Here is a 22,764-nt window from a genome sequence, read left to right as displayed (position 1 = left end):
TTAGTTGATATTTCTTGTGCTGAAACCATGCTAAAACCAAGGTCTTGAAATAAGAACAAACCATAATTAGATTTTAACTGCAAGAATTATGGAAGTTTTGAGAGTGATAGCATAATCGAATTCTTGTTTACGTGAAAATTAATGTAACTCGAATCATGTACACCACAATATTGAATAAATTCACTAAAATTCATGGCATTGCAAATGCAATTAGTCACAGCCATTTCAAAAATCTCATATCAACCATTCTTCTAGCTAAATTGCATGTTCTATGATAAAAGTCTTCTTTTTCTCTCCCCAGTTTTCAATGCCATCATTTAGAAAATTACACTCTGTTATCTTTAATTCTATATGACAATATGGCCCGAAGTAGCTTTACAATAATGTTAGAAGAGGCTAGATTCCAGAGCTGAAGCATTTGCATGAATCACTTTAAATCGACATGCATAATATCATCAGTTAATTACAATAATAATAATATATTAATAAAATCATGCTTAGTAATACAACCTGTTTATCTGGGGTAGAAGCCAATTCAGTGGAAATCTGCACTTACGTAGTCGAGGGTTGTTGGGTGATTTTATCACATTAAAACTTAAAGAGCGCAGAACTAACACTTAACACGTTAACTGAAATGGCCGTGTGTTTTTTTTTTTTTTTTTTTTTTTGGGGGGGGGGGGCGTTGACTGGATAAGGATTGTGACAAAATAAAAGTAAAGTGCGTAGACCATTTCTCAGTTTGCTAAGACTTATAAATCTGCATAAAATGCACAGGAACATGACATTCTATCCATTGTTATGAGTATGATTTCTCAGTCATCTCGAATTCCGTAAGTCTCTCTCTCTCTCTCTCTCTCTCTCTCTCTCTCTCTCTCTCTCTCTCTCTCTCTCTCTCTCTCTCTCTCTCTCAAAAAAAAAAAAAAAAAAAAAAAAAAAAAATTGGTTTTGCTAAATTGAATTACTATTCGTAAGAGTTTATTGGACATGTAATATTCCTGTTTGATCTTTAAGAGTTTTTCAAAAAGTATATCTTCGTTTACTCTTGTGGATCTAAAAGTGAATTCGAAGTGCGAATAATTGTTATTGACAGTTTCATATTGATATACTGTATTTGTATTCATACTTAATATGTAAAGAGGAAATTGTACCATACTCTGTATTCTTACTCCTTTGACTTAAATCATCTTAGTTTTAATAGCATCAAATGTAATTATTTATGGATCTAAAAAAAATCTCTTATTTTTTTTTATTTCTAAACTACACCCTAATGATCTAATCACCAATCTATGGTTAACCATTCTTTGTACGCGATTAGAATATATTAAAGAATTTTTTTTGACATACTTTCCCTATATTAACTTTCTGTAACCACATATTATGCAGAAGTTTGCCTCAAAATTTTCAACTCCTATATCTTGCAACGATAGATTATTATTGTTATTGTTGTTGTTGTTGTTGTGACATTTTTACAGTAATTTGTCATATGCTAGTTCAAATATTTTTGTTTTTTTGCAATTTCATTAGACTTGATTATCACCGACGACCTGCTTAATTACCGCTACTAGCTGTGTACCGTAATGATTGTTTACGTCAGGCGTCTGTGTCTTGTTCTCATCCCAATACGAAACTTCTGAGCAACGGAAGAGGCATGACAATTCGGGTAAGTAGAGTACTTTAATATATATCTATGGAAAAAATATTCAAATTGAGTTTATATGTCTCTATTGTTTTGATTGGTGATCGATGACGTCATTTAGCAACGTTCCAGTGGTCAAACGTGATAGTGAATAATCACGCTCTTACTGTTTTGTGGTGAGATATCTTTTATCATTTATATCATATCTTTGATCCTCCCAGTTTTACATCATAATTTATTTGGGAGTTTTTTTCGGTTTAACGTAATTGTTGCTTTTTTACACTCATTTGCCGGTAGTCTACTAACTTCTGCAATTTGTTGGTATAATTAGGCTAATCATGGCCAGCGATTTTGAAGTTCCTTGTGTTGTCCAAAGGACAAGGTTTGTGTATTTACAGTTCTTTTGCTGGTTATTAGTTTAAAGATTGCTGACGGCTATGCTAAATTGTACTATAGGCCGGAATTGTGAGTGTGAAACCATGGTTAATGCTAGGCTAGGGCATTGTTAGTTAGAGTCCTTTGTAGAAAGGCGGACACTGGTTCTCGGGTATAGAAAGAAGGGTAAAGTTGTACTGTATTACAGATTCTCATTTCGAACAGAAAATATGTTTCCCTGTAGGAAATGATTTGATTTAATCGAATTTGACCTTCATTTCAACTGCAATCAAACAGAACTACCAGTTCAACTAACTTCAAGTAGCCAAACTGGTTGTTGTTGTTGTGGATGAAATGAAGGTGAAAACCCTTCCCAAGTCACAACCCCCTAGCCGGGGGCAAACCCCGGACCCCCTTCCCAGGTCACAATCCTGAGGGGGCAAGCCCCGGACCCCCTTTCCAGGTCACAACCCCTAGCTGGGGGCAAGCCCGGGACCCCTTTCCCAGGTCACAACCCCTAGCCTGGGCAAGCCCCGGACACCCTTCCCAGGTCACAAACTTGTACTGGCAAGCAGTAATGTTGAGCTGCGCACGCTAAGAACATTTAAATTAAAGAAATTAATTACTTTCTTTTATGACCCGGACGACGAAACTAGTGGGTCACCAGGGTGTTGAGACTGTGACGTCCTAACTTCTATGAACGGCAATAGGGACACTGTAAACTTTGGGGTATTACATTATGTGATTTAAGGAAATTAACAACACTGGATGATGTATCAGTAAATTCCCCATGAAATTTAGCAAATGCTTTAAAGTATGGAATACTACAGCCTTTACAGGTTTCTATAGCTTCCATCGCAAAATACGAAAAAAACCTCGCTTGCAATAACAAAGACCTGACTAGAACAAAGGTTTCCACGGAAAAGGCTTTGTTGGAAGGGGTATGAAGAGACCACTTGAAGAGATAAGGGAATGGGGTAGGGAAATATTACCCCCCCCCCATGTGCAAACTTTACATACGTATAGGTTCGTGATTGGTTAACAGAAACACAACAACGGAGTCTAGAAAGTAAACATGAATGAACTAGAATGGGAAACTTGTCCAGAGCAAGTATTTATGTGAAATTGGGGCATGACAAGGTAATAACAAAATGTATAAAAGTAATATAGCAAGATAAAATGGAGTGTATGATAAATAATATTTATTGGGAATATAAAATGAGGTGATTTTATAAGGTATCGGATAATAAAACGAGTAATACTGGGGTCAAACGTAATGTGTATAGTTGTACTGGATCAAGTCGTATACTTGAATAACACAGGTGAAGTCGAATAGTTAAATTTGGCGGGTAGAGAAGAAATCCTATTGGTGGAGGAGGAGTTTATGCGCAAAAGGTCGAAACCTTCTATGTTCAAACGAACAAACAAGAGCGACTACAACCGTCCCGTAAAATGACAAAAAATAAATGAAAAACACTGCTAATCTTAGCATGTTACGCTAACATTGCAAATGTTAGCATGTTACGCTAACATTGCAAATGTTAGATTGCGCAGCTCAATATTACTGTATTCTTTCATTGGTTTATTATACATCCAAGAAGGTAATGTATAGAGAAGAAAAGGCTTGTTTTACCATTATATACCGTTTCCCCAGTATGCTTTCCGCCTAGACAAGGTCCCTAGGGAGACCGTCATTTACCCAAAAGAACAGGCCCAATCCACTTGGGTTCGGACCCTTAATGAGCTGGAGTGTGTCAACACGATGCTCGCTCCTTTTAAGAGTTCCTACACCATGTTTGTGGCAGACGAGCGCACCCCTACGACGTGTGTCACTAAGATCATGGACCTTGCCATGCAGGCTGTCAATGAAGACAAGCCATTACCGCAACTGCGGGAAACAGACTTGACTTCCCTTGTTTTCCCGGGGGACCATGAGTGCTGGACTGATGCCCCAGCGACATTCACTGTGGGTAAGCTGAGCCCTGATTGCGCCTCCACTCAATTTAGTGAGAGACTCCCTAAGCTCCTGGAGTCCCTGATTCGCCTCGAGTATGAGGCTCGTATGCGCCTGAGTCGCTCGATTAACTCTGCAACTATGGCGGAATTGACTTATTTCATATATGAAGAGGAACCCTTCTTCAAAGTACTTACCAAGTCGTTGCTCCACACCTTGCTGTCGGATGCCTAAGACTTCCTAGCAGCTAGGTGCCGCTGCCGCAAACATGTGTTAGCGGAAGCCACTATCAGGCACGAGCCTAACAGACTCATTAAGGCCCCAATCTGGGGTACGGACCTATTCCCAGAAGATCTGGTGAATAGCGTCCTCAGCGAGGCTGCTAGAGTGAATCAGAGCCTCAAGGTGCGCTGGGGTCTAGTCCCTAAACGCAAGTTCGAACCTGTCGCTTCCCAATCTTGCGGCAGGAAGAGACTGAGGCCCTTTCCCTCTTACCAAACCCGGCAGCCCCAGTAGATGGTTCAACCGGTCCCTTTAGCTCGGGGAAACCTCCCTTCCACCTCAAAAGGCCATCGCCAACAACAATACGTGTTGGTCCCTCAAAGTCAACTAGCCCTCGCGACCTATGCTTCCCCGGTCTACAACCCCACCTTTGAGACTCGGGGGGGGCCTCTCATGGATACCAACGTACCAGAGGCTCTGGCGCAAGGGTCACTTTTCGTGCCAGAGGTGGAAGGATCGCCCCTCGAGGCAGAGGCCTCCACGGAGGACGAGGAGGTAAATCCTCCACGAATTATTGAGACACCACAGGTAGGGGGAAGACTTTACATTTTCCGGAAGAACTGGACTTTCAGCAGTTGGGCACTCGGTATAATTTCCAAAGGTCTGGGGTGGAGTTGGATAGAAGGGCCCCCTCCACCAACCAGTTTTTACCAACACCCAACAAAAGAGTTAGCCTCGTTCGCAGAGGATCTGCTTCGAAAGAACGCAATCTCAAAGGCACGACATTTGAAATTTCAAGGTCGCTTATTCAGCGTGCCAAAGAGAGACTCAGACAAAAGAAGAGTAATCCTGGACCTATCCCATCTAAACTCTTACATTCAATGCGACAAGTTTCACATGCTATCCGTCTCTCAGGTACGGACCTTACTTCCCCGTGGGGCCGTCACCACCTCCATCGATCTTACCGATGCCTACTATCATGTTCCGATAGCAAGGCATTTTCGTCCGTACCTAGGCTTCAAGCTAGGCAAGCAAGCATACACCTTCAAAGTAATGCCATTCGGACTAAATATAGCACCCAGAATATTCATCAAACTGGGAGAGACGGTAATACAAGAACTAAGAACCCAAGGAATTCAGGTAGTAGCGTACCTGGACGACTGGCTCGTTTGGTCGAACAACGTCGAGAACTGCCTGACGGCAACAAACAAGGTCTTATCATTCCTTCAACACTTGGGGTTCCGGATCAACTTCGCGAAATCTCGCCTAGTTCCGAAGTCGACTTTCCAATGGCTAGGGTTACAATGGGACCTAAACTCCCACACCCTACGCCTTCCATCGGCCAAAAGAAGAGAGATAGCAAGAAACACAAAACGTTTCCTCAAGGACAAATTGACGTCCAGAAGGAACCAAGAGAGGATTCTGGGTGCCCTCCAGTTTGCCTCAGTGACAGACATATTACTGAAGGCCAGACTAAAGGACATAAATCGATTACAGTATATTGAATAGATAGATATGGCTTGTCCTATAACAACTTTTACAATATAGAACAGTGTAGTATTAGATAGAACAATGAAGCTTGCTAGCATAATTGATTAGATCTTAGCAAATGCCCACTATTTTTGATCCTATATAATACTGGCAGGAATATTAACGAAGTTATGAATTTAAAAAAAAAATACATGTTTGTTCCAACACGGAGTACTTACCTCGAACTACTTTCTTAGGAGTATCTGGGATCTCCTCCCAACCGACCAGAGTTTTGTGTAGTTTACCCTAGTCCCGTTTTCTGTGAGGGGTAACCTCAGGTGGAGTGATACTCGCCCTGAGGCTAACCCAGGGTCAGAGAGCATGCTTGCTCAGGTCTCGATCTCCAGTAAGTTCTCTGGTCGCGTCGCGATAACATCTCGACGCTCTCTCCTTACCCAGTGCGACCCTTTGTGTCCCCGACCCCCTTTGTGTCTTACGCGGTCCCCGCGTGGACCCATTGTGTTCATTTTATACCCTTTCCTACCCTTCTCCTCTGTGTTCGACATGTAGGGGCAGCTTATGTTCTCCTACAGCCACGTGTCCGGAGTGCAAGTCCTGGAACGAGCTGCAGTGGGTGCGCTTCGGCACCAAGAAGAAGAAGGCGTCCAAGAGGTCACATAGGAAGCCGAGCTTCTTCTCGGCGCTTACTTCTCCCGGTGCCTCGTCGGATGGAGCTTCTCAGCCACCTTCCCCTACCCAGAGTAGGGGACGAGGTAAGTCAGTTGTGGGGAAGAGGCCCATTGCTCTTCCCCAGGAGTCTGAGTGGGTGCGGTATAGCACCAAGAAGTAGGCGACGAAGAGGTCACCTAAGAAGCCGAGCGTCCTTTCCTCCCTTGCTTCGCCGGGCATCTCGTCTGACCGAGCTTCCCTACCACCCTCCCATACCCAGAGTAGGGGACGAGGTAAGTCCGTTGCGGGGAAGAGGCCCGCGGCCCATCCCCAAGAGTCTGATCTTTAGGATAGTGGGGTTGTGGCGTCGTTCCAGGCGAGTGAGGGGCCTGAGGGAGAGGCGGGAGTGTGTACGGGAGACGGAGTCCTGGTGCAAGCAGGCCACGTCTCCTCTGATGACCCCATGTGGGGGAAAAATGGACATGAGTTGGTAGATTAGGTGTCAACTCACCCTAGGCTAGAACAGCAAGTATTCGTGGATTCTCGCCTGTCTCTGTTACCTAACCCAGGTAATAAGGAGGGCTGCCTTTATTATCATTGATTGCTTGTAAGTTTTGGGACATAAGAGCTTAGATTGAAGAATACATTAATCATAAATACAACATGCTGCAACATGAAATACTGAAATTGATGTAAGTAGGCTAATTGGCATACATAGAAATAAAATAAAAATAATGGTTTCTAGGTATACTGTTCTAATCTTCATTATGTATCACACTAAAATTTACACAGTAGTACCATAATAATGTACAGCACTATAGCAGTAAACGGCTAAAAAATTTAAAAAGCCTGGCCGTATTATAAATTAGAAAACTATTCTATTATATTTTCCATGATTTAAAAAAAAGGTTGTAAATGTTTTTGTTCTACTTTAATTTATATATCAAACTAAAAAGCAATGTGAACCTCAAGCAACAATCAAAATAATCTCTTAAAATTCCATTTTTGTATTGAAACTCTTTTAAGTTAGACCACACTTGGCTATTAACTAGCTTTAATGTTATGACTTTGAATTAATCAGCATTTCAGCTCTCTAATTACACATCAAATTAAACTTTTAACTTTCTCAGACTGTCAACAGAGACAAAGGGAGGTCCATGGAGTATGGCAGCACCTCAGCAACTAGTTGATGTTAAAGTAAAAGTAGAGTCGAAGCCTTCCGGAAAGCCTTTGTGCTTATTGGACTTGAAAGTAAGATATTTTTTGTTGTTGGATCTTCCATTCTTATTTTGAAAAATCTGTTATTTGTCAGGTTCTGTAATATGGTTATACCAGAAAGTAAAAAATAATATTTAAAGTAGCATAAGGATATTATTGAAACTAGTTGTAAGGGAGATAAGTACAATAACTTTATATCGATTGGATCAGTAAGGATATTAGTATGTTGGTAGTTGTAATGTATGATATGATTTTACTTTTAAAGTTTAATATTTTTCCCTTTAGGGACTGTTGTCATGAACTCATTAACTGGTTGATAATAAGTAGAAAGTAGAACTAGTATTTGGAACATTGCAGTAGCTTAGTGGTTAATATTTCCAGTGGGTCAGAAGTTCAAGCCTTGCTCGCAGCTTGAACAGTTTTCTCTTGTGTTCACAACATTCTGTCCTTATGAACTAAACTGGGGGAGCCCTCCCTGGTCCTACTAGTTTGTGAGTACAGGGGACTTGGGAACTTATCATTCATATATATGGTTGGTCTCGAGGACATTGTCTTGTCCTCGGTCTCTGCCACTTAATATCAACCCTTAAAATCTTTACAGTTTAGCCATATCTTACAAAAAGTATTGACTGCTATTCTCTGCTGTTTAACTCCCCTATATTTATTTTTATAGGTTGCCAAGGATCAGTCTTCAGGAATTGAGAAGATCTCTTTGGAAATGAGTCCCGAAACTTTATTAGCTGCTGTGGAATCTCTGAATAAAGTGAGAGCACAGTTAGATTCCATTGCCAAGAAAACTAGCGCTTAACAAAGAGGGTATTAGACGTTTATAATAATATTTGTTTTGGGAATATAGTTTTAAAGTTGCCATTTGAAGTAGTTTTTTGAAAGATAAGAGGAAAAATGGAAGAAATTAAAGGAGAGAAGGATCATTTGGAAAGCAAGGAATTCAACGACTCTGAAAGGCAAATTGACAAACCGCCAACCTCTTCTGTTGATGCAGGAGCAAGCCACTATCCTATTGATAAATTTGTAAGTGAAGATGGAAAACATGGAAAGTATGGGAATAATAGGTGGACAAGAGGTGGAATGCAGAACAAAAGGCACCAACGCAATGCTACAAACTCAAACTTTGGAAAGCGGAAGAGAATAGATAACTCAAAGTAAGTAGTTTTCCTGAATTAAAGGGTTGGCTCTAGTATGATGAATTATTGTAGGTAGTTAATTGAATGTAAAGTGCTTTACCAAGTAAACTACGTTAACTTTATTATAAATTTTTTTTTTTAGTTCAGAGATTAATCTTAAAAACATTTGGTGTGGTGACCTTAGTTCAGTGATTTGTTGTATGCTTTGTTACTCTTAAAGATACCCTAGCCCTCATTTTTGGTTCAGGGCAAATAATGCAAGAATTGTCAGTAACATTATTTGTCAGTGTTGATGAGAAAATAGCAAGTCCCCTGTTGGAATTGTAAGTGAAGTTTTTTTTTTTTTTTTTCCTGTCGATTCTGATTTCAGAAATGTGAATGATGCATGGTTTTTACTTCAAATTTGTCAAAGGTTTGAAACTATGAGCAGAAAATTGTATTCACCACCTGACAAGCACTTTTATTATAACTGACATTTTACTTTAACTTCATTGATACTATATGGTGTAATTGGTTTAGTATGTAAAGTACTGTACCTCCCCATACTTTTTGTAGCTCCTGACATGCTGTACCATAGAAGACTGGTCTAGCTAGTTATATTAGACTGTAAAGGGGAGACTTTAAATAACACCCTGATTGTGATTGAAAAAAAAAAAATTAATTACTGTAACTGAAATATAGTACTAACAGGACTTCATCCAAATTTTTTTTATTTTTTTTTTTTTTCATTCTTATTTAAGGAATGGCCTAAAGTAGAATCTTCATCCAAATGGAATTTGCTCTGACACTCTATACAAACCTACATAGGGAGTATGCATTGGCAAAGCTGATAACTACCCATAAGACTTTTAGCAAGGTACTGTATAACCACTAACCACTAATTAGCGGGGCTAGACTGTTCACCCCGCTCACACACTTGGCTGTGATATACTGCCACTTATGTTTTTGGCTTGCAGTAGTTTCAGGGGGCATGCTCTCTGGCGTGTTTAGGAAAACATGATATAAAATTGCCTTTATTTAGTTCATTTTCAATTTTAAATAATACAGCAAACGCTAGTCTATACACTGATGGTTTTGCAATTCATCAGCTGTCTTATCCAACAGTTATGACTTAAATTCTTTTAAATTTTTCCTAATTTTAGGACGTCTTATATACGGAAATATACGTTATTTAACTCCCATCTGGGTTGTAATTTTAACCTTTTACAAGTGATTAAAACTTGAAAACATTTTAAACGTTTTATTTATTCATATGAACAATTTTTTATTAGAAAAAATACAGTAGAGTACTTGCAAAGTACTGAAAATGGGTAGTAAAAACGTTTGAATGGGTAAGTTCCTGTTTACCTTGGCCCTAATGGAATTATTTCTGTCGTGTTTTGAAAGATGCGATTTTTCCATTTATTTGAGGCTGCAGATCGACCAAATTCTCGTATAATTGTTGACCCTACTATTTTTGATACGGTATCAAAATACAGTACAGTATACTAGTTTCATAAGCTTGTTTTCTTTAGATTTAACTTTTTATTTTTCAATAGTTCACTTACCGAGTAACTTTTGACGTCAGAGTAAACCTTACTGTTTTCGGTGTAGTAATGTGTAATACAATAGCTTACAGTTAAGTACTGTATACTGTTATAGGTATACTGTTGCATTAAGGGGGCCGGCCCCGGCTAATGCTGTTTTTTAAGGACGGGACTATGACATTCATGCCATTTTATAAAATGACTTGGGACATCTCCAAACTGCATAAGATTTTTGCCTCTGACCTTTGGTTTTGCAACGCCAGGGGGATTTATCCTGAAAATTAGTGTTTTTCAAATTCTATCTTTGATAATTAATATTAAAACATTGGATTACTATTGTCTCTATATAGACCTGATGTAGACCTCCAATCAAATGATTTTTTTTTTAAAGTCATTTTATTTTCTAGATATGAATTTTTTCATTAGGGTAAAAAAGTAATCTTGAAAAATCAGGGAAAAAAATCAAGAAGAAAAATATGAAATAAAAATAGGAAAAAAGGGCAACATTTGATTGTTTTATGTCCAAGTTATATACTGTACCAAATTTCAGTGGTATATCTTTGAAACTAAGGGAGAAGATAGAATTTAAAGGTCAATAAGTATAGTTTTGATATACGGACGTTCAAAGTTTTTCTTTGTATTTTTACAAAGACAATTTGTTCCGTAACTGAAATACAAACCACGCTATTTACATTGGGTATTACTTTCGGCGTAGCTGAAATGGCGAGCCATTAGATTTTTAATGAGGGTTAACTACCCCCTCGCTATAGGGGAGGGGTAGCTAGCTACCCTTCCCCCCTCGCACACCGGTGAACTGATTCACTTCGCTTTTGGCTCGGGTGGTGGGCAGACGTGTCTGCTCTCGCCCTCGCTTGGCAGCCATTGATGTTTTGTCTTTACTTAATTACTTACTTTTTCTTATACTGTACTTAATATATATATATAAACATTCTTTATGTTTATGTATTTATTTGGGTATAGAAATATAGTAAGTTTCCTTTTCAGTGTTTGTGCTGTGTGTGTTTAGTGTACGACAACGTCACCGCGTAGTTCCTGGCCACCGCGGTTGCACGTCCTGGGGCACTACCTCTCTCTTGGTCCTTCGGTCGTTCCTTCGGCTTCCGATATTCGGCCGCCGTGGGGAATCGACATCGTTGGATTTTCTCCATTCTTCTGTTTTCTCCGCTGTTCCTCCTTCCCTGCGGGAAACTTGGACTCTCAGCGAAGGGAACGGGGGAGTTTAGATTGACTACGGTCTCTCTCTCTCTCTCTCTCTCTCTCTCTCTCTCTCTCTCTCTCTCTCTCTCTCTCTCTCTCTCTCTCTCTCTCTCTCTCTCTCTCTCTACTCGAGGTCGTTCACCCTTTTACTACTACTACGTACTATTACGATAGCCTCTTTCCCGTTGCGGGTTAAGTTGCTATTCCGTTTATTTTTCTCAATTATTTTCAATGGAATCTAATTGTATTTAACTTTTCAGCTTCTGTGGAGAACTCTTCCCTTCGGGGTTCAGTCGTTCTTACTATTTGTGACATTCTTAAATGAATTACATAATTATAATTCTGTTATAATTCTGGTTTTGTTACAGTTCTCCGCCCTCCCCCTTCTCCCGTGAATGTCAGTGGGGGAGGAGGGCGCATACTTGGTTTGTAATTCTTATGTTCCTATTCCTCGGGGTTTCTCTTTGGAGTTCCTCCCTGGGGAATTTTCAACTAATTATTTATTTTATTTTCCCAGTTACGATCTGGTCTCTTCGTTTGCCTATGTGCCAACGAAGCAGAGCTGCCCTGTTTGTGCCTTTGGAGTCTGCTGTTGCTGCCGCCTCTCCAGGACATCGTCATGGGTGTGTTCCCTTCTCGTAGAAGTTCTTCCGTGACAACTGTCAGCTCTTTAGTTCATCTTAGAACAATCAGGAGGTTCGCCTCCAGGGGTGGGTAACTTCCCTTCTGAGGGAGGTTCCCTTCCCAGGTATGAGTTTTTCCCCTGCAGGGGGGAACTTCTCTTACCTTAATAATTCCTGGTTGGTTTTTCCTGGCCCTCGGGCGGTTATGCTCTTGGTGCTGAGCGACCGCTCTTGTAACCATTCTCAAGGGGCTGAGCGGTTGCAAGGCCGGACCATGGAATTTCGTGCGACTATACTCTTGGGGCTGAGCGGTCGCACCTGCAGCTATGCTCAAGGGGCTGAGCAGCTGCAGGATCAATCTTGTGACCCCCCTCGTTCGCGAGGGAGGCCACTCGTAAGGACTCCTCTTTGGAGGATTGCTCCTTATAGGTCAGCTTGCTGATCCAACGGCCCTAAGGGGCGCCATCATCAGTGTCTTCTAGTCTCTTCTACGAAGTGTTCACCTCTCTCGTTCGCGAGAGAGGCCACTCATAGAGACTTCTTTTCGGAGGTCTGTTCCTGTTCGGGACATCTCTGCAGTTCGCCATCTCCTAGACCTGCTGATCTGCCGTCTCCGTTCCTGGCTGCTGACGCTGTGGGCGCCTACGCACCCCGTTATCCAACAGGCACCGGTCCCTTCGGGGCCAAAGGGACTTTTTCACACTGTGAGTAAGTCCCTTAAGTGCCAGGTATCCTCTGCGCGCTCGCCTACTGTTCCTGCTGTTCCTGAGAATTCCATCCAGAGGAATCCTGTTCCAGTCTTGATCGTCCCAGTTCCAGATCGTCCTGTCAGCTGTCCCTTCATCTTAGCGCGCTCGTGCTCGCCGATGATCTTCCTACGCCAACGATCTTCGTACGTGCGCTAGCGCCGATGATGATCTTTTGCGCGCTAGCACCGACGATCTTCTTATGTGCGCTAGCACCGACGATCTTCTTATGCGCGCAAGCGCCGACGATCTTCGTACACGCGCAAGCGCCGACGATCTTCGTACACGCGCTAGCGCCGACGATCTTCGTACACGCGCTAGCGCCGACGATCTATCTTTGCGAGCTAGCGCTGACGATCTTCTTCGCGTGCAAGTGCTGACGATCTTCTTACGCGCGCAAGCGCCGACGATCATCTTGACTGACGGTCTTGTTTCACGAGCGAGCGCTGATTGCGCGCTAGCGCTGACGATCTTCTTACGCGCGCAAGCGCTGACAATCTTCGTACACACGCTAGCGCCGATGATCTTCTTTTGTGCGCTAGCGCTGACGATCTTCTTACGAGCGCAAGCGCCGACGATCTTCTTACGCGCGCAAGCGCCGACGATCTTCTTAAGCGCGCAAGCGCCGACGATCATCTTGGCCGATGTTCTTCTTTCACGAGCGAGCGCTGACGATCGAGCGCCGATGATCTTCCACTGCCGTCGATCTTCTTACGCGCGCAAGCACAGACGATCTTCAAGCGCCGTCGATCTTTTTAGCGAACGATCTTCTTTGGCGAGCTGGCGCGACGATCTTCCTACGCACGTAAGCTCCGACGATCGTCCGCGCACAGGCTCCGATGGTTCCCCGCGCCAACAATCTTCCTACGCGTGCAAGCGCAGACGATCTTCTTTCGCGCGCAAGCGTCGACAATCTTCTTTCGCGTGCAAGCGCCGACGATCTTCTTGCGCGCGCAAGCACTGACGATCTTTCAGCGCCAACAACCTCGTACGCGTGCACGCTGACAGCCGCGCGCACGCGCCGACATTTTTCACGGGCTCTTCAATCTGATTCCTGCTCACCCTATGATGTCTCCCTTGCGCGCCCATACGAGAGTGTTTTTGTCGGTCTTGCGCGCGCCCGCGCGAGAGTGTTTTTGTCGGTCTCGCGCGCGCCCGCACGAGAGTGTTTTTGTCGGTCTTGCGCGCGCCCGCGCGAGAGTGTTTTTGTCGGTCTCGCGCGCGCCCGCGCAAGAGTGTTTTTGTCGGTCTCGCGCGCGCCCGCGCGAGAGTGTTTTTGTCGGTCTCGCGCGCGCCCGCACGAGAGTGTTTTTGTCGGTCTCGCACACGAGGGTGTTTTTGTCGGTCTCGCGCGCGCCCACACGAGAGTGTTTTTGTCGGTCTCGCGCGGGCCCACACGAGGGTGTTTTTGTCGGTCTCGCGCGGGCCCACACGAGACTGTTTTTATCGGTCTCGCGCGGGCCCACACGAGGGTGTTTTTATCGGTCTCGCGCGGGCCCACACGAGAGTGTTTTTATCGGTCTCGCGCGGGCCCACACGAGAGTGTTTTTGTCGGTCTCGCGCGCGCCCGCGCGAGAGTGTTTTTGTCGGTCTCGCGCGCGCCCGCGCGAGAGTGTTTTTGTCGGTCTCGCGCGCGCCTGCGCGAGAGTGTTTTTGTCGGTCTCGCGCGCGCCCGCACGAGAGTGTTTTTGTCGGTCTCGCACACGAGGGTGTTTTTGTCGGTCTCGCGCGCGCCCACACGAGAGTGTTTTTGTCGGTCTCGCGCGGGCCCACACGAGGGTGTTTTTGTCGGTCTCGCGCGGGCCCACACGAGACTGTTTTTATCGGTCTCGCGCGGGCCCACACGAGGGTGTTTTTATCGGTCTCGCGCGGGCCCACACGAGAGTGTTTTTATCGGTCTCGCGCGGGCCCACACGAGAGTGTTTTTATCGGTCTCGCGCGGGCCCACACGAGAGTGTTTTTATCGGTCTCGCGCGGGCCCACACGAGAGTGTTTTTATCGGTCTCGCGCGGGCCCACACGAGGGTGTTTTTATCGGTCTCGCGCGGGCCCACACGAGAGTGTTTTTATCGGTCTCGCGCGGGCCCACACGAGGGTGTTTTTATCGGTCTCGCGCGGGCCCACACGAGAGTGTTTTTATCGGTCTCGCGTGGGCCCACACGAGGGTTTTTTTATCGGTCTCGCGCGCGCCCACACGAGAGTGTTTTTATCGGTCTCGCGCGCGACCCCTGGGTTTTTCCCATATCGCGAGCGCCAGCGCGCTCCCTAGACCAAGGTGAGACCTTCTCCCACCGCACCAATGGGAGAAACCCCGCCTCGAGCAGGAGAATCGTCCCGTGTTAGGGGGAGAAGACTTCTTTGTTGGAGTTATGTATCCCTTCTAGGAGGGAATCGAAGGACTCTTAAGAGTTTGGGGACAGGAGATTTTGCTGCCAGTTCACCAGGAGGAGAGCAGCATGATTCAGAGCACCACTCCGTGGAAGAGCTTACCAGGGGAGTCTCTCTTGAGAGACCTTTAGCCGGCAGGTGACTTTCTCGGCAACAGAAATCCTGAGTCAGGAGAAGGTCGCACAGTGTGGGCCACTTCTTGGCTGGATGTCTAGCTAGGGTCTCTGGGCATCCTGCTGCGACCCGAGGATCTGTCCAAGGAGAGCATCAGGAAAGCCCTGGAGACCTTCCTCCTCTCGGGCACACGTACCATCGAGTTTCTGGCCCACAAAGTTTTGAACTTGTGGGCAAACTCTATCTTGAAACGACGTGATGCGGTGGCCGAGAGGTTCCACTCGAGGGTCCCAGCCGTGGATACCTGCAAGCTCAGACACACTTCCATCTTGGGAAAGAGTCTGTTTGAGCCCAAGGAGGCGGAACAGGCAGCTGAGAGGTGGAGGAAATCGAACTACGATTCTCTTCTCCAAAGGGCTCTTACATATAAGCCCTACAAACCTCCAGCACCTCAACAACCTCGCCAATCCAAGATGACGAAACCGGCAGTGGCAGCAAAGACGAACGTGTCCAAGCAGTAGCCCTTTCCTGTCAAAGACAAGGGCAGAAAGTCCTCCAGGGGAGGCAAGAATCCTAGAGGGAGCGGTCAAGGCCGCAAGCACTAGGACTGGCAATCCCCCTGCATGTTCACTAGAGGGGGGGATGCCGGCAAGTTGCGCATTCAGGTGGCAGCAACTCGAGTCCGATTCCTGGACGATCTCCGTGATCAGTCAGGAATATCGCGTCCCGTTCTTAACGTCTCTTCCTCCTCTGACAGCGAATCCAGTGGCGTTGAGCTCCTGTGCCATGGGATCACTAAAGGGGCTAGCCCTTCGGGCAGAATTCGAGACCATGCTCAAGAAGGATGCTCTCCAGGAGGTTGTCGACGGCTCCCCAGGCTCCTTCAGTCGACCCTTTCTCGTAAAGAAGGCGTCTGGAGGCTGGAGACCCGTCATCGACCTCTCATCTCTGAACAAGTTTGTCAAACAAACTCCGTTCAGCATGGAGACAGCAGACACGGTCAGACTTGCAGTGAGACCGCAAGACTTCATGTGTACACTGGATCTGAAGGACACGTACTTCCGGATCCCAATCCATCCGTCTTCCAGGAAGTACTTAAGGTTCAGCCTAGACAAGATCTACCAGTTTAAGGTGCTGTGTTTCGGTCTCTCCACAGCACCTGAGGTATTCACCAGAGTGTTCACCCTGATATCTTCGTGGGCACACAGGATCGGCATCCATCTCCTCCGCTCTCTGGACGACTGGCTGATCCTGGCAGACTCTGAGTCGACCCTTCTTCGACACCGAGGCAAGCTTCTGGGACTTTGCCATGATCTAGGGATCATGGTAAATCCCGAGAAGTCTTCTCAGCCTCCATCTCAACGACTGGTATATCTAGGCATGATATTGGACACCAATCTCCACAAAGCCTTTCCATCAGACGACAGGATAGCAAGGCTGAGGAGGGTCACAGACCCGTTCCTCAGACGAGAAGAGCTTCCAGCCCAATCGTGGTTACGTCTCTTAGGGCACCTTTCCTCCTTGGCCCGTCTGGTTCCAAACGGCCGCCTCAGGATGAAATCCCTGCAATGGCGGCTCAAGTCCCTGTGAAATCAAGGCCTCGATTCCCCGAACATTCTGGTCCCTATGGGTCCTGTGGAACGAACGGACCTTAAGTGGTGGGGGACGGAGGGAAACCTTCGAATGGGAGTGGATCTTCTCGTCCTCCCCCCGGATTTTATGCTGTTTTCGGACGCTTCAAAGAAGGGTGGGGGGCCCACGTTCTGAACCACAGGATCTCAGGCCTCTGGTCAGAATCAGAAAAGTGACTCCACATAAATCTGCTAGAATGAAGGCCGTATATCTGGCACTTCAACAACTCCAACAGATCCTGGCGGCCCACTCCGTGGTGGTTGTGAGCGACAACACCACGGTAGTGGCTTATATCAATAAGCAGGGAGGTACCTTTTCACAACAGCTATCCCATCTTGCAGTAGAGATACTGAGATGGACCGAAGTCCGCTCGATTCCACTATCGGCTCGCATCATCCTGGGCAAGAGGAATATGCTCGCTGTCAGTCTGAGCAGAGCATTGCAGATAGTGAGTACCAAGTGGTCTTTGGATCCGCTAGTAGCCAACAAAGTCCTGACTTTGTGGGGTTCCCTGACGGTGGACCTGTTCGCGACAGACTTGAACTTCAAGCTTCCGGTGTACTGTTCCCCAGTCCCGGACCCCAAGGCACTCTGGCAAGATGCCTTCCAACAACGATGGGACAACATCGACGTTTACGTCTTCCTGCCGTTCGGTCTGATGAGAAGGGTGCTCAACAAGACCAGACTATCGGTCGACCTGTCAATCGCTTAAAAGCTCCGCTATGGCATCATGCAGAGTGGTTCCTGGACCTTCTGCAGCTCCTGACGGAACTCCCGAGAGAACTTCCTCCACGACACGAGCTACTCAAATAACCACACTGCAACATCTTCCACAAAGCCTTAGCATCGCTTCAGCTTTATGCCTGGAGACTATCCAGCATCTCCTCACAGAGAGAGGCTTTTCGCAACAAGTTGCGGAGAGGATGTCTCGACACCTGCGAAAGTTATCTGCAGGGGTCTACCTGGCGAAGTGGAGAGTCTTCTGTGGTTGGTGTCGTGGAAGGGGTATCTCTCTCGACGCCACTATTCCAGCAATAGCGGAGTTTCTTGTATATTTTCGGGAAGAAATGCGCCTTTCAGTCTCGGCCGTGAAAGGCTAACGCTCAGCCTTAAGCCTGGCCTTCAGGCTGAAGGGAATGGACATTTCTTCCTCGCTGGAACTTTCACTACTCATACGAAGCTACGAGCTTACCTGCCCTCAGTCGGAAGTGAGACCTCCTCCATGGAACGTGGTTCGTGTCCTCAGGTCTCTTAAGAGACCTCCGTTCGAACCATTACACCAGGCTTCTGATCGTCACCTGACTTGGAAGACGATGTTCCTGCTCGCTCTGGCCTCAGCCAAGCGAATCAGTGAACTTCATGGTCTCTCGCACGACGTTGCCCATTCAAGGGGATGGGGGGAGGTAACATCCGGGTTCGTCCCTGAGTTTGTTGCTAAGACTCAAAATCCTGGAGTTCCAGACCAACGGTTCGACTCCTTCAGGATTTCGAGTTTCCGTTCTGTAACAGATGACCCAGACCATCCCCTACTGTGCCCAGTACGGAGTCTGAGGCTCTATCTTAACAGAACAGCTGCAGTTCATCCTCGAGTGCAAGCCCTGTTTGTGAGCACACGAAGGACGAAGAGGGGGGTCACGAAGTACACCATCTCAGCTTGGATTCGCAGGGTCATCCACCACTCCCTGAATCCAGACCCTCCTCCGTCACGTCGCCCTAGAGCACACGATATCAGAGGCATCGCTACGTCCTTGACATTCAAGAGAAACTTCTCAGTGACGCAGGTTGGGGTATGGAAGCGTCAAACGACCTTCACAGCCCGCTATCTGTAGGACGTGACCCACAGGAGGCTCGATACGTTCTCTATCGGCCCTGTGGTGGCTACACAACAGCTGGTCTAACCTCAGGCTCCTTAATGGACAAGTAGCAGAAGGTTGAGGGCATTGTTACCCAGTTTTAGTCTGCATGAATGATAAAGTATGCCTGGCCCTTACCCTTTTCTTCATCCTCCCCTCTCTTGGGGAAAGCAGCATCCTGGGTTCTCTGCATAGCTGACCTCAAACCACTGCAGGTAAACCATGCTTCCTTGTGTTCCTAGTATTAGATAATACTGTCGCGTCCCCCATACCCTGACGAGGTGGTATTGGGAACGTCCTAGCCTAGAGTTCCATCTAAAGGACTTCAGATCGACTTCCTAGGAAGAGTCACACTTCATTCCTTCACACACAAGCTTATGTAGGCCGCACGTTCCTTGCGGAGCAAGGAACTTGCGAGGTGCAGGGACTCCTTATCTCGAGTGCTACACACTCGGATTCTGAGTCCCCGGGCAAAGCCAAAGCCAGTAAGGCTGAGACTTTCCACCCTACCTAAGGGTTAAGTCACCCAATATAAATGGCGTGGTTTGTATTTCGGTTACGGAACAAATGACAAATTCGGAGATACAGTGAGCCCTTGCTACTTCGCTGTTCGACCATCGCGGATTCACGACTTCGCGGACTTTTTTCATTAAATACGGCATCCGATTTCATCAGCAAACCACTATTTTTGGGGGAAACATCATTTTATTCTAGAAAATTGCTACTCTTTTTAATAGTTAATTGCACATTAAGAAAGCATGTACTTTTGTTTTAAAAATCGAGTATTGTTGACTTCTTTTTGTTTTACTTTTGGCTGTGATCACATCAGCTGACGTCTAGCTGCCGGTCTCGAGAATACGCGCGTACGCAGTATTGTTTATACCATTTCTTAACTTATTGAAACCATCTATACAGTTGATATTACATAAGCACCAATGTGTTTAACCTATCATATTTTTTTTTTATTACATTTAAAACAATCTCTCTCTCTCTCTCTCTCTCTCTCTCTCTCTCTCTCTCTCTCTCTCTCCTCTCTCTCTCTCTCTCTTCTCTCTCTCTCTCTCTCTCTCTCTCTCTCTCCTCTCTCTCTCTCTCTCTCTCTCTCTCTCTCTCTCTCTCTCTCTCTCTCTCTCTCCTCTCTCTCCTCATGTTATACAATAATTACAAATAGATGAAGAAACCAAAATCGGTTTTCTTAGTGTCAATTAAATACAAAACGAAAAAATTATACTGTGTATACATCCATTTCAATCATAGCTTAAAATACGGTATCCGATTTTGTCAGCAAAATACTATTTTTTAGGAAACACCATTCTATTCCAGAAAACTTTTACTCTTTAAATAGTCAATTGCGCTATAATAAAACATGTACTTATGTTTTTAAATTTCGGGTGTGTTTTAAAAATCGAGTATTTTTTACTTCTTTTTGTTTTACTTTTGGCTGTGATCACATCAGCTGATGTCTAGCTTCCGCTCTCAAGAATATGCGCGGTACGAATACATTAACAAAGAATTATTTATTGTACACCATTTTTTAACTTATTCAAACCATCTATACAGTTAGGTTATAACACATTGGTGCTTATGTAATATTATCATATTTATTATTTAGTACATTTAAAACCATTCTCTCTCTCTCTCTCTCTCTCTCTCTCTCTCTCTCTCTCTCTCTCTCTCTCTCTCTCTCTCTCTCTGTCACATCGAACGTAATAGCGGTAACTTAATTTTTCGATGACTTTAAAAATGGCCCAGTACTTTCTTCTTCTTTTACCTATTTTGCATATGGTGAGGTGGGTACAAGTTGACTTATAACTGAAGTTAGGAGAAGTATTTTGGATATGGAAAGAACAATTATCTTTCGTAACAGTTTAAAATTATCGTAAATTATCATTCTGTCATTAGCGGCAGTTTGCTATTGTGGATTAAACGCATGAGAAAAAAAAAGGTTTCCAGCTTTGCTACGAATTTAGGAATTTATATGGATACGATAAGTAAAATATTTGTAATAACATAATGTTTACTAAATGTTTGTTATATCATTAGTTATCACTTTGAGCATGTATGTTTAATGCGTTCGTTTGTTTATTATGATCGAAGATGGAGCGTAAACAAATGGAAGGTTTCCGTTTCAGGCAGCGTCATAAAGAAAAACATATAAATGGCATTCATTTCATTTATTTGGAATTTCTAAGAAAAATTAAGTAGAACATTGGTAATAACAAAGTCAACATACTGTATAATCAATACTTGGTAAGATTGCTGTCGATACAAAAACTAACCTATACACAGATGTGTAAATGAGTCTGTTTCTTCGTTATGATCAGAGATAAACGTAAACAAAACATTTGTTGTCATTTTTTATCGTGCTTTTTGGCGTGTTTAGGAAGGCATGATATAAAATCGCCTTTAATATTTGTGCCTGTTTTAGTTTAGGGTACTGTAGTACATGCATTAAGTGTTCTTTACATTAAAGGGTAGTTTGTTAACAGTACTACGTAAAGGGAAGGTTTTAAAAGTCTGATTCTACATGTTAAATAAATACGTAAATATGGTGTCCCTACTTCGCGGATTTTCAGCTATCGCGGCCGGGTTTGGAACCTATCTACCGCGATAAACGAGGGTTCACTGTAATTTGTATTTTTCCTAACCATACAAACCTTGGCTATTTACACATACTTGCCCGCCAGCCCTGTCCCCCGTGAAGTCCTACCTCTAAGCGAAGTGAATCAGTTCACCGGTGTATGAGGGGGGAGGGGTAGCTAGCTACCCCTCCCCTACCCCCTCGCTAGTTAACCCTGGTTAAAAATCTAATGGCTCGCCATTTCAGCTACGCCGAAAGTAATACCCAATGTAAATAGCTAAGGTTTGTACGGTTAGGAAAAATACAAATTATCTCCGAATTTGTCATATTAATAAATCATGAGTATTTTATGTTCCTTTTTGAATATTAATAACCCAAAACAAAGTTATTTAGCATAATTTAGTCATAAATGAAGGTCCCTTTGCTCAATATCTTGCTCCATCATCTCTCCTTCACTAACTCCGCTAATTTTGCAGATATTACCTGCTTTTGAACTTTTATTAGAGCAAATTTTCTTCTTCCTTATGTTAGCGTGATGCTGAAATTGTCTTTTCCGTTTTGGCATGATGAAATTCTTGCTGAAACCGAGAAAAACAGACGTGAAAACAAGTTTATGTCGGAAGTCAAACTCAAATGTGTACTCTCTATGAGGTTTGTAGTAAGACTGAAGGCCGAAGGGTGTAATTTGTTTACATTAAAATCTAATAATTGTAAAAATTTACGATAACAGAAGAAATACAATACTGCATTTTCTTGCAGGGAACAATGTTTTTGGTTTATTGAGTTACTTTTTCTAATTACCCTGTAACTATGAAAGTAAGAGGAATTTTGACAAAATATTTCTTATATGCATTCTCCATTGCCATACGAAGCTTGGTGAATCTTTTCAGTATTTTGTTTTTCTTCCTATACCCCCATATGTTGGCATTCCTGCCGAGCCCCTCAAGCTTAATTTGCTTCATTTAATTGTAAAATTTAGAATGCAGATATGAATTATTTTTACTATTTTTCTTTACAGTCATGGTCACATGAAGTTCGAAGGAAGAGAATATAATCTCCTTGAGTATACAGATTATGTGCAAGCCCAAATGGATATCGAGTCTCATTTCAATAAAAAGTTCTCCTTCCAAAAGCCTCCAGAGGATGGATGTAATGCTTGGAAGCTGCCAGCTGCAAAGACCATGTTTACTCAAACTGCCTGGTTGGTAAGTTAAAAAAAAAAGGAAAAAAAAAGCATTTACCTATAATTATAAACAGCAACTTTTCAACATATGGAGATAATTACTGCGTTGTTACTTGGCTAACTTTGTGTAAAGCTGAAAGGAATAAAGTAGAATGGTTTAAGAATCCAATTGTTTGAATGTTGGGTATTTAGTGATGGTATAAGGTTAGTAG

General features: G+C 44.1%; 2 protein-coding genes across 5 annotated transcripts in view; both read left to right on the top strand.

Moving 5' to 3' along the window:
• The window catches only part of LOC137630609 (cap-specific mRNA (nucleoside-2'-O-)-methyltransferase 2-like), a 353,518-nt gene that overhangs the window by 297,516 nt on the left and 33,238 nt on the right, over positions 1-22,764 (top strand). The window contains exons 1-5 of one of the 4 annotated variants that reach the window (XM_068362201.1): positions 720-830; positions 1,525-1,660; positions 7,457-7,577; positions 8,218-8,707; positions 22,388-22,574. In XM_068362201.1, coding sequence (XP_068218302.1) covers positions 8,448-8,707; positions 22,388-22,574 — 447 coding nt within the window. In that variant the 5' untranslated portion in view covers positions 720-830; positions 1,525-1,660; positions 7,457-7,577; positions 8,218-8,447. Of the gene's footprint in view, positions 1-719; positions 831-1,524; positions 1,661-1,695; positions 1,813-1,902; positions 2,019-7,456; positions 7,578-8,217; positions 8,708-22,387; positions 22,575-22,764 lie in introns of those variants that run through there. The other 3 variants (XM_068362202.1, XM_068362203.1, XM_068362204.1) reach the window with 3 other exon arrangements.
• LOC137630321 (COMM domain-containing protein 9-like) lies at positions 6,990-8,352 on the top strand. Its single transcript, XM_068361761.1, has 3 exons — positions 6,990-7,018; positions 7,457-7,577; positions 8,218-8,352. Exons 1-3 carry the CDS (start codon positions 6,990-6,992, stop codon positions 8,350-8,352), a joined length of 285 nt encoding a protein of 94 aa, XP_068217862.1.

This window comes from Palaemon carinicauda, chromosome 38 (genome assembly GCF_036898095.1).
Source record: "Palaemon carinicauda isolate YSFRI2023 chromosome 38, ASM3689809v2, whole genome shotgun sequence".
In the NCBI taxonomy this organism is placed as follows: Eukaryota; Metazoa; Arthropoda; class Malacostraca; order Decapoda; family Palaemonidae; genus Palaemon; species Palaemon carinicauda.
Note: the sequence above shows the minus strand (reverse complement) of the source record. Positions and strands in the feature narration are given on the sequence as shown.

What these genes read in the sequence shown, in the direction of transcription:
- LOC137630321 (XM_068361761.1), top strand. Translation starts at nt 6,990, where the DNA reads ATGCTGCAACATGAAATACTGAAATTGAT. An exon ending in CATGAAATACTGAAATTGAT is followed by an intron (nt 7,019 to 7,456) that starts GTAAGTAGGCTA and finishes TAACTTTCTCAG; the next exon opens with ACTGTCAACAGAGACAAAGG. An exon ending in TGTGCTTATTGGACTTGAAA is followed by an intron (nt 7,578 to 8,217) that starts GTAAGATATTTT and finishes TTATTTTTATAG; the next exon opens with GTTGCCAAGGATCAGTCTTC.